The 12,011-nt window shown below is 33.9% G+C and overlaps 2 protein-coding genes across 2 annotated transcripts; one reads left to right on the forward strand and one right to left on the reverse strand.

Annotated features, from left to right (window-relative positions):
* Positions 1–1,940: 1,940 nt before the first annotated feature.
* On the forward strand, positions 1,941–7,573 carry LOC101265653 (omega-6 fatty acid desaturase). Its single transcript, NM_001330720.1, is given in 10 exon segments — positions 1,941–2,228; positions 2,324–2,378; positions 3,861–4,099; positions 4,413–4,556; positions 4,813–4,964; positions 5,457–5,579; positions 5,696–5,873; positions 5,977–6,095; positions 6,960–7,074; positions 7,277–7,573. Coding segments are annotated over 10 exon segments (1,326 nt in total). The 5' UTR covers positions 1,941–2,189; the 3' UTR covers positions 7,439–7,573.
* A 1,807-nt stretch (positions 7,574–9,380) lies between these two features.
* LOC101265936 (BTB/POZ domain-containing protein At2g24240) lies at positions 9,381–11,424 on the reverse strand. Its single transcript, XM_004242538.5, has one exon. The coding sequence runs from the start codon at positions 10,924–10,926 to the stop codon at positions 9,601–9,603; it is 1,326 nt and encodes a 441-aa protein (XP_004242586.2). The 5' UTR covers positions 10,927–11,424; the 3' UTR covers positions 9,381–9,600.
* Between the last annotated feature and the right edge of the window lie 587 nt (positions 11,425–12,011).

Below are 12,011 nucleotides of genomic sequence, written 5' to 3' on the forward strand. Positions count from 1 at the left end.
TCATTTGATATTCGATATTTATATTGAGATTCAATTAAATTAAATTCACGTCGTGTAAAATTCATTTAAGAGTAAAGTTCTTTCTAATGTGAACTTTTTTTCATATCCAAGATTTGAATCTAAGGCCTTTGGATCAATTTTTAGAAATTAAAAACTAATCAAATTTTGAAAAAAAAAACTAATATTTTTATTTATTTTTTAAGATGTACTCCTAAAATTCTTAGTTATATGGGAACTTATAAATATTAGCTATGAATTATGATGCTTCAACTTAACTTCATTCTTACCTATTGCAAAAATGATATTGACCTTTTTACCATATAAATTCATTATAATTAACTTATTTACTAAGATACAATTATATATTAAATTAATTAAAATTAAACACTAAATCTAATTTAGGTGTAAACACATAATATATGTGATGTTTTTATTAATTTGAAATAAACGTCATTTTTACCAAGAAGGGAGTGTGATACACAATTACTATATACAAAAGAAGAATTAAAGTAAAGTTTATGATAAAAGTTAAGTTATATATCGTAAATGTAAGTAAATAATATTATAACATTTTATTTTAAAACTCAAAATTCAATATTTTGTTAATTCGAGATTAAGACATTTTTTATATTCCGACCAATAATTATCGAAATCCATTAAAACTAATTGACATGAGCCGTTAGTTGTACAGTGACACTTTTATCAATGGGTCACTTGTACACCGTCCACAAGACCACAAATAAAGAACCTAACATTAATGGACTTTATGATTTCATAGTTTTAATGGTGGAAAACTTTTTATACATGTGTTGAGCACATGAAAAGTGTTTAAATCATGATTATTATTTTTTAAGATATTTAATTTGAGATTTACTTAATTAATAAATTTAAATTCATGCTATGTAAATTTATGTATTTAGAAAATTAAAAAGTAAAAACTAACGGTTTGAGATTTATTTAAAAAAAAAGGAGATAGAAAAGCTATGTAAATTATGATTGTTCGAGAAATGTAGCAATTGCTTAATCAAAGATAGTCAAAGACTCGTTTTCAACATGCGCACTACAAGCAATATAAACGCTCTTCAAAGCTATACATAAAGAGTGTGATTATATATTGTGTAACAGTGTAAGTGAATTTATATCTTAACAATAGATTTTATATTTTCAAGTTTTAAACTTGTGAGTTTCTTACTAAAGATGAAATGATTTTAATTAATCTGTCGAATGGCTTCATAGTGAATCACAATTCTAATAGTAACGTTTACTTCAACCAAGATACCATTAACGATTAAAATTTGTGTCAAACGCATAGTATTTTTTTGCATCTTTGCGATTAAATATCAATACGAGGCTAGAGTATGCTAATTTTAAACCTGTACTAATTTCAACTTTACTCATTTAGGTCTAAACTTACATTGGTAGTTCATTCTTTAGATATATAGATCTAGAGTTAGGAATTATCAAGCTTAAATGTATGAAGAGTGAATTATACTAAGTAATAAATTAATTTATACTTATAGCTTATAGGTATGAAGTTGAGCTTTGACAAGCCAACTCCCGACTCGTATGTTTGAAGTTTGTAAATCTAGATCTTGATTTTCAACTTTTGTCTAACACAAAGTTAATTTTGAAGCAATTAAACATTAACAACTTGTTTGGATGATTCTTACCTGTTCAACTGTTTAATACAAAATTTGTGTCACATCTTTAAATTTATTGTTACGTAATAATGAAAATTCCAATTTTAATAACGATTAAATTCGTGAACTCTAATGAACCAAAGAAATTGACAAATGACAAATTGACCACAAAAAGTATGCTAGTATAGCTCAAAGGGGTCCCTCAAAATCCCAACACAAATTTCTATCCACATTTGGTCCAAATAGCCATTGTTGATGTGTTATATACCTCAAATTCGAAGTGCTATATATAGCCCCATGTGAATTGCTTAACCCCCCATAGGCCCTTATTTCGGCAAATAAGTTTTTTTTGGGCCTTTCTCCTCCTTTCACCCTTTATCTTCAATAAAGAACCAATTTTTATGATAAAGAATCAATTTTTACATTAAAGAACTAATTTTTATTGGTTAAAGAAGAGGTGAAGGGTGAGAAGAGAAGGGTAAAGAACCATAAAATCTAAGTGGGGTGTTGTTTCTTTGTAAGCTCTTGTTCTGCAAATTTCTCTCTATAATGGCTTGCAGTGTTGCAGACTCTGGTTTCCTGGTCTTGGTAAAATCCCTTTTTTTTTGTTGCTTCCACCATTCTTGTATTGATGAATTTTGGTTGTAAGCTTATGTTGTTGTTTTTTGGTTTCTAATGTATAGGCTTCCAAGAAAGGACTAGTTCATAGCACTAGAATTGGGCAAATTGCTTCTTCAGGTCTGTACAGAAAAATTGCTAGCCTTTTGTTGTGTACTGCATTGTTGCTTGAACAAGGTTGATTTTTTTTTTGTGTGTGTGTGTGTGTTAGGTTGGTGGGGGTCTAGTTTTTGTGTTCTTGATTATGTAACACCTAAAAGTAGCTTCTTTGACTGGTAAATTGCAGATTAGTTCTGTAAGGATTTGGCTATGTAATTGATTACTGAAAATTAGTAGCTGGACATGTAGGTTTTATCTGCATCTTTGCTTGAACTGAGTTAATTGTGTGTGTCAGTGTGTTGTAGTTGTTGTGGTGGTGGGGGTTTATCGTTGATTTTGCTTTTCTGTTTCTTGAGTTGAGGACACCTAAATGTAGCTTTTTGAATGATAATTTGCTGGTTAATTCTGTGAGTATTTAGCTGTGTAAATTACTGAAAATTAGTGGCTCAGAGTATTCAAAAGCGAAAAATGTCAAAGTCTGATGAAGTGTTTAGTGCAAAGCACGATTAAAGTGTGGGCTTTAGCCAAGAAAAGCGCCTATGAAGAAACTCAAAATCTATTACTTTAAACACAGGGCAACAATTATTTTGGACAAAAGAATGAAAGAAACTATAATTAAGTAATGCCACTTATTTTAATGTCTTTAGCAAAGATATAAAAGTTTAAAAGGGGATACAGGTTTCGATTAACATGATAGGCGCACAATTGAGCCAGTTTTCCACCGCAAAGGCATGTTTGCTCAACTTATAATAGTTCAGGGACATTTTTGGACCTACAGCCAAATGGAGGGCAATTTTGTTCTATATACAATATTTCAAGGCCATTTTTGTCCCTTTTCCGTTCTTGTATTGAAGGTGAAATTTCTTGATTGTTAATAGAACACTTAAATGTAGCTTCTATGAATGGTAATTGCATGTTACTTCTGTGAAGGTTTAGTTGTGTAGATTACTGAAAATTAGTGGCTAAATTAAATGGATTTTCATCTGTATAAATTTTCCTTTCTTGAATTGTTGTTCTTTTTGTTTCTCCCTGAATTTTGGATACAAAATTTGGAATAGCTTAAAGTAACTTGGAATTAGTCATTCCTCGCGAATTTTGGATCATGCGCATATTATTCCAAGAAAATTGAGCTGCTAAACTAAAGACCATTTTCTAATCTAAAAATCTCTCGACTTTCTCTTTTGTGATAAATGTCTTAACTAAATTATTGTTTAGTGAAACGGAATAAGACGCAACAGTATTATCAGACAAATGCTAATGTTAATTATTAACAAACATATTCATATTGATATATTGGTTCACCGTGATATTCCTGGAGAGCTTTAAAGCAATTTTGCATTTAAGATGTGAATACTAAGATTAGTATGCATTGCACAGTGTTTGGCCAAGCTTGATAACTAAGCTGAAAACTGTAACAATAGCTGAATCTCTTTGATGTTTTGGATTGGATTTGCATTGTGTCTTACCAGCTTTGTGAAATCTTTTGTTTGAATATATAAACAGGAACATGTTGTTTAAAGTGGGAAAGTCTACCTCAGATAAGCTCGAAACAGAAAGGCTGCTTAATTTACTCGAGAAAGAAAAATGTTATACAAGCTGTTGCCGTTCCGATAGCACCTGCACCCTTAGACTCAGCAGAGGAAAGGAATCGATTAAGTGAAAAATATGGTTTTAGACAAATTGGAGAACCACTACCTGATAACGTTACAATGAGAGATATTACTGAGTCACTACCAAAGAAGGTATTATTATTTCCTTTGACAAAGGTTTTTGAAAATCTATTTCCTTTAGAATCTGGTAAATGACATTGGTACATTAGTTACTCACACAGTCACACTTCTTCCGAATGAGATGTACTGTTTGTATAAAGAACTACAAAAATGAGTATCCAGTCCCTTTTGTGAAATGTCTTCAAGTCAGTCTCCATTGTTACAATGAAGGACAAAAATGGACTCATATAGTGACCAAAATAGAAATAATATTTTGTTTCCATTGGTCAGTAACTTGCTATCCATGGTTCAACTTTGATTTTAAGATTGTGTTTTACTGCGCTAGGTATTCGAGATTGACGATGGGAAGGCATTGAAGTCAGTTTTGATCTCAGTAACTTCATACACACTGGGGCTCTTCATGATTGCCAAAGCTCCATGGTATCTACTTCCCCTGGCCTGGGCTTGGACAGGAACAGCAGTTACAGGGGTGAGTCCTGTATTTCTTTTTTTTTCTGGTATTTATTTTATTTTTTCTTGCTGTTATTTCTATTTTTATGTGATCTCTAATGCAGCAGGGAAAGGAAATCATGTTAAAGACAGCACAGATCAACTTACTTAACTTTTTTGGGCCCATCTCCAAATCGAAATTTAGCCTGTTTATTACCTCATTTATTTATTATTTATATCCTTTTCTTAACCAGAAAACTCAAAGTCGATTTCTTTGTTTGGTTTTATTTGTGAAGTTTTTTGTAATAGGACATGATTGCGCTCACAAATCCTTCTCAAAGAACAAATTATTGGAAGATATTGTTGGAACACTAGCCTTTTTGCCATTGATATATCCCTATGAGCCATGGAGGTTCAAGCATGATCGGCATCACGCAAAAACAAACATGTTAGTCAAATGACCCTTGTCCATTTATTTTGCTTCAAGTTAATTACATCTTTGTTTTTGGCATGACCTGTGAAATGTCAACGACCTAATCTACTATATTTAACTGTTCAACTAGAAATTTCAAGGCTAATTCCACTGGTTAGACAGGAATTTGACATTGTGTTTAGATTTAATTTTGCCTTGTTCCTTTAATGGCTTGCCTATATAGGAAAACGAGATCCATTTTAATTAAGGAAGTCAGCTTTTGGTCGATGTTCAAATTTGCTCTTTATGTCCAAAACCAGTAAAAATGTAGTTGCCGTCGCAGCTTGTATATTAATGTAGTATGCCATCTCTTTCGAGTAATGATAATTAAAAAAGTAACCACTTGAAGAAATCTTATTCCATCAATGAAGCCTCCCTTGCAATTGTTTAGTATATTAGACTGCGACACTTTATACTCATTATCCATCGATATGTAAAAACTGTAACTTTCACTTTTCTCTATTCCAGGTTGCACGAAGACACAGCTTGGCAGCCTGTTTGGAAGGAGGAGTTCGATTCAGTCCCTGCTCTGAGGAAGGCAATAATATTAGGTTACGGCCCTATTCGACCTTGGATGTCTGTAGCTCACTGGTATGCCATTATAAATAATCATTTTGCTGTGAAAATAGTCATATTTTCTAATTTGTATGGCCTTTTTTTTTCCATAACTTCTTGATTCTTATCTACTATTTTGGATCTTGATTTAGGTGGCTCTGTCATTTCAATTTGAGTAAGTTCAGACCAAATGAAATTGACAGAGTGAAAATAAGTTTGGGTTGCGTCTTCGCTTTTATGGCAATCGGCTGGCCACTGATAATCTGGAAAACAGGGATTATTGGATGGATCAAGTTCTGGTTAATGCCATGGTTGGGTTATCATTTTTGGGTAACAACAATTTCCTGTGATTAACTCTTGGTACCTCGTTCTTGAAATTTTGCTATAGAAAACTTCCTGTACTAATAAGTTTTTATTCTATGCAAATGATCAGATGAGTACTTTTACGATGGTTCATCATACGGCTCCCCACATACCCTTCAAAACTTCTGATGAGTGGAATGCTGCTCAGGCCCAGCTGAATGGCACAGTTCACTGTGACTATCCTAGTTGGTAATTGATCTCTCTTATCCTCTTTCGTGAAGTTGTTGGCTAATCTTGTTCTCCCTTGATTTCAATTTATTTGTCTTTACTTTCCGTTTTAGTCTGTTTAAAAAAGAATGCATCTTTCATAATTTGGCTACTATTTATTTCAACATCTTACGCAGCATGTTTAAGATCACAATATTAAAGGACATTTTGGTACGTTATACATATCTTTAGCTTAAGACCACAAGATTCTATAATCTTCTTTATTTTCTTTAACTCCGTGCACGGTCAAACTAAGGCAGATAAATTGAAATGGAGGGAGTATGAATTAAACTATTAAAGCTGACCCACTATATCTGTTTCAGAAAGTGGAGAAATGAAAATTGATCACAAGAATTATATTTATGGAAATCTTAATTTTTCAAAGTGATCTTAATTGAAATTTCATGAAGAACAGAAGTAGGAATTTCTGCTTGGACTCTTCAACAATGTCAACGGGTGTGTGTCAGATACTCCAAAAGTAGTGTATTTTTGGAGAACCTGGCACGGGCGTGGCATCAAAAGTGAAGAGTCAGGCACACCTGCCCACATCTCCGTTTCCACGATTCATATCCTGGAAGAAAGATGGATTTGTATTATCTATTAGATTATGATCAAGTCTTTCCGTTTTTGTGATCCTGGGTTGGCTATTCCATTGTTTGTGGCAACCTTGGCAATTCCCTTTTAGCCAGAGATGGAAGAGGACACCATAGAAGGACAAATTACCGGAGTAATAGAAGTAAAAAGACTAGACAAGTAATTTTCCAAAAAAAAAAAAAAGACTAGACAAGTATTCATTTTTTTGTCTCATATTTTAATTTTCTGATCTTTGCTCTATCTTTTCGACAGGATTGAGGTTCTTTGTCATGATATCAATGTTCATATTCCCCACCACATATCCCCCAGAATACCAAGTTATAATTTACGGGCAGCTCATCAATCTCTCCAAGAGAACTGGGGAAAGGTATCGTGACTTGACATTTTCTCTGATACTGTTCATTTCTTTTTGATGATATTTGAATGGGGGTATCATTTTTTCTGATTGGTGGGGGAAACAGAAAACGCAGGAGTGAGGAAAAAAATGATTAGAAAAACTTCATCTTGATCTCCAAAATTGTCTTCCATTGCTATTGACAACATTGTGTTTTGTTCTTGACACCTAACAGTACCTTAACGAGGCTTCATGGAACTGGCGTCTAATGAAGACAATACTGACAGTATGTCATGTCTATGATAAGGAGCGGAATTATGTTCCATTTGATGAAATTGTCCCCGAAGAAGCCAAGCCAATCACATTCCTTAAAAAAGTAATGCCTGACTACGCTTGATTAGCGTGCACCTCAAAAGGTCAATTTTCACTTGCTTCATTCTTCTGGGAAGATATCCTTTCCCAAATGTCAAGTTCTCACAAATATTGTAAGACTTGATTTAACACATTAAAGAGAGAAATATCTTCTCAAAAAGTTTCTTGGTAGTGTTAGTGTAGTATACAATAATTTAACTTTCTTGCGATTTGTCTTCTTTTTTTAGAAGTATCCATGAATAACATGTTGCTTATTAAATACCAAAGCCTCGTTATGATCTTCAACCTACAGTCGACTCAATATAATCTGCCAAGACTTATGTTATGCCAGTATCCTCAAATCTTGTTTTACACATGTAAATGTAGATGGTTGACAGTAATTTACCTTCATTACTCATCTGTCCATTGTCATTTTGCATTTGAAATTTGAAACCACATGATAACAGATTGTAAAACCTGATGCACTTACATTAAAGTATTGTTTTGAACAGGTGGAATCATAGTTTTGGTTACACTTGTTGCTTTGTTTATCGAAAACAACCTCTCTCCCCCCAAAAGGTAGAGGGTAGGTAGGATCTGCGTATATCCTATCCACGGGGTATATGTTGTTGTAGTTGCTTTGTTTAATGATCTTTGTTTTGAGATAATGTCTTTTTCTGGGTTGTTTTTGAAACTTTGAAATATGCCGGCGAAAGTCAAAAGGGTGCATATATTTTTATGTTGTTTGTGGGGTTTCTTAACTGGGGATTTGCTCCCAATTACAGAAGTTTGAACTTATTTTAATGATCTGCATTATGATAATTTTGAAATTTTGTCCTGTTATTAGGCGTCGCGCCATTCGATGAATATTATTATTAATTATAATGAAGTGATTAGTGGTGTCATTAAACTAATACTGCTGGCTCCAGATTTTATGAATGGCAGTCTAAAAGACAAGAGTAAGCATTTGTTTTTGTTGATATCATATACTATGAGTATGTTGATTTTTACAGTTGCCAACTATTCTGTTTTGACTGCAAAAGATGAAAACAATGCACCTAGCACTCAGGGGTGTGGCCTACTGGTCGATTAACTGAATAAAATCTTGAGAGATTACGATTCAGTTCTTGGTAGTAACAAAAAATGTTAAATCGTTTCCATCTGGATAAGTCACTTGGTACCAGTGTGCTTGTGGGATGTAGCAGATAATCGCTAGTGTGCTAGTGTGATGTAGCAAATAATTGTTAGTGTGCTAGTGGGATGTAGCAGGTAATTGTTGAGATGTGTACGAGCTGATCTGGACTCGACCTTAAAAAACAATTTTGAAGGAAATGGAATACCTTACTGAAATGGAAAAATAAAGCAAAACTTTACCTCCTTTTTCTCTAATAAATAATCTGGAGACTGCTGGGTAGTTACAACTGCTCACATGCAAATGGTATCTACCATCCAACCCTCACCCCTTCAACTTCTTCTTTTTTCGATTTTTACATGGTGTTTGATATTTGTATTGAGTCAATCAAGATTCGTATCGGTAAATCCCACATTAAGGGGTTGGAGTGGGGGATGAAATGCTTTTTAACAAAGATGACTTCATACCTAGGAATTTGAACTCGAGATCTCTAGTTAAGAATGAAAAAATACTTATTGTCACTCGGGAACTTTTAGTTACATTGGATTGTACAACTACATAAAGAGGAATAATCTTTGTTAAAGCTTAGGTCAAAAGAAAAGTTGTTGTATGGGGTTTGTTCAAAAGAGACTTGTTAGTACTTGCTTTATCATTAGGTGGTCCAATGAATCTACTAGAGTTGTAGTAAAGGTGGTCCAATAGAGCGATCACTGTTTTATCCTTAATCAGATGTTTCGACTTCGAGTCTTTTTTTAGTACCAACTTAACCTTCCGATGCGAATCTTGATTTAGTCTAGTACCAATGATGTACTTAGATATTAAGAATGCATCTATTAGAAGCAAGGCAAAGGTAAAATTTGAAATATATTGATTGCTAAGCAATCATTTTCCTTTTAACTTTAACATGTCAGTTTTTCATATGTATACTCAAACTCCAAAAATCTACAAAGTATTACAAACACTGATTCTATTCAGTTTCTCTAATCCTAAAAACATCTACATTAGTCACTCTTTAACAATCTGAAGAAAAAGATAACAAAATCACTCACTTAAACCCCTTCTAAACTACATAAAAATCATATAATTGGTGGAGGTGATGTCTCCCATATATCAAACACATTTTCCTCGCTATGAAGAGCGAAAAGACGGTCACCACCAATAGAGAAATCACAAATGGAACCACCATAGCTTCGTCGAAGCCTTGATGTAAGTACCCAATCAGGGCCACAGAACACAGAGATGCAGTCGTTCATCGATGAGAACAACTGCCCCTCATGCAATGCCAGTTTAGGATAACATGGCTCATCTGGCATTTTCCCCTTCATCAGCCTGCTTCTTGAACTCCACCTTACACTTCCAGCATTCCTCCTCAAATCCATGAACCCCAAATCTTCATACTCGTTCACGACACATATTGAACTCGTTTCCTCCATTGCTATCGCGTCCCTAACTCTCCTCTCGTCAGTTATAGGCGTGCCAATATCAGACCATGACCAAACCATACTTTTATCCCTAAAATCCAACAAACTAATGTAACAATTATCCTTCCGTGGAAACAAAGTAGCAACTAACAAACAGTTTGTACCATGTAGCCATTGTAACTTATCAGCATCACCAAGTGACCAACCGGGCGGTTCGTAGAAAAAATCAATCTGTTTCCCAGTTACTTGATCCCATACACCAATACCATACTCATTACTTCTACCTTTACAACTAGAAAACAACTTATAATCTGAACTAAAACTAAGCGCGCCAGCAGTATAACTCTTGACTTGATTTTCATGTTTGACATTAAATTTATACCTTAGCTCCCCAGTTGATGCACTAAACAACCCCATTCCCCCATCTCCTTTACCTAATCTTTCACAAGCACTCAACACAATACTCTCAGAATCAATCCAACCAGCATCATTCACCCTTTGATAATCAAGATTAATAGGAGGATGCTCCTCCATCATCCAATCATACACATGAACCATACTACCATGAGCTACACAACACCCACCATCCGGGCCAGCCCGGATGGCAGTTCCATCACCAGGAGCCTGGCCCGTTACTGAACGGGCCAGACGGAGCCTGTTTCCATCAAATGGACCCCATTTAGCTGACCTGACATGATCTAAAAGACCATAAAACAAAGCCTCCCTATACAACAACTTTTCAGGAAGATTTTGAGGTAAATAAAGCTCCCCTGTTCTAAGCAAATCAAGAAGGACTGAGAAACAATTAGGGTTCCTATCAATGAAATGTTCAATGATTGTGGCATCAGAATTCAAGTTCCATTCATCATCAAACATAGCTCCAAATAGAGAATTCCGACCAGCATTAGCTAAGGTTGTTGCTGTAGTTTCGAAAATTCTACCACCAACATTAAATTTCACTCTGTCTTTCTGAATCCCCATAACTTAAATTTGCAGTAATCTGATAAACAGGGAATCAAGAACTGAAAAAACACCCAACTTCAGAAAAAACAAAAACAAGATGATACAAACAGAGAAATCAAAAAAAAAAAGGAATTTTTAACAAGAAATCAGCTATATATTTTACAGAAAACTTTGAATTCAAGACTTCTTACAAGGACCAATATGGAAAAGAACAGATTTTTAATGGTCCTAACAAGACACCTATCATGATTATGACCAAAAGGAAGTTAAAAAACAGTGGGAAAATGGTGGAAAAAGAAGAAAAGATTCAATTTTGACAAAATTTATGATATGGGTATTGAAGATTAAAGGATTTGAGAGATGGGTTTTGAATTTTCTTGAGAGAATTTTGGTTGGATTTGGACTTTGGAGGGTATTGGGTTTCAAAAATATTGAATCTTGTTGTATTGTTTCTTTGATTTTTCTTTTTTCTACTCTTTTATTACTTCTCTTTTTTTTTTTTTTTTGAGGTCTTGCTTAAGTCTGAACACAAGCTATATGAGCTTTTTATAAATTCATTGTCTTATGTGGGTCCCATTTTAGCTACTTTTATAATTGGCCATGGGATTTATATGGATTTTTTATCAAATGGTCAAGAATAATTTGGTAGTTGTGTTGTAATTTCTAAAAAAATGGCTAAATGGGGTTTCATTTATTTGTTTAGGGAAGATTGCACTTTTGGTCCCTTAATTAGTAGTGAATTATGGTTTTGATCCTTTTAGTATTTGGACAAACATATTTAATCATTGACATAATACATGTCCCTCTGGACGAGAGAGTTATTCGGATGGTAAGCACGCTTTACTTTCAATTCGAGGGTTGTTAGTTCGAGTCGTTATGAGAGCAGAAGGAGTGGGAGCTCCTTCTCGAGAGGATTAAAAAAAATGTCTCACTAACTTTTGGTATACATAAATAGTCACTTAAACTGTATAAAGTAAAATAAGTAGACACGCAAATTCGATGTAACATAATACATGTAGGACATCACATAAAAAGAGTGTAGAACGTGAAATGTTACGTAGAATACCAAGTAAGATGTGTGTGTCTACTTGCTTATTTTTATA

Source organism: Solanum lycopersicum, chromosome 7, assembly GCF_036512215.1.
Source record: "Solanum lycopersicum chromosome 7, SLM_r2.1".
In the NCBI taxonomy this organism is placed as follows: Eukaryota; Viridiplantae; Streptophyta; class Magnoliopsida; order Solanales; family Solanaceae; genus Solanum; species Solanum lycopersicum.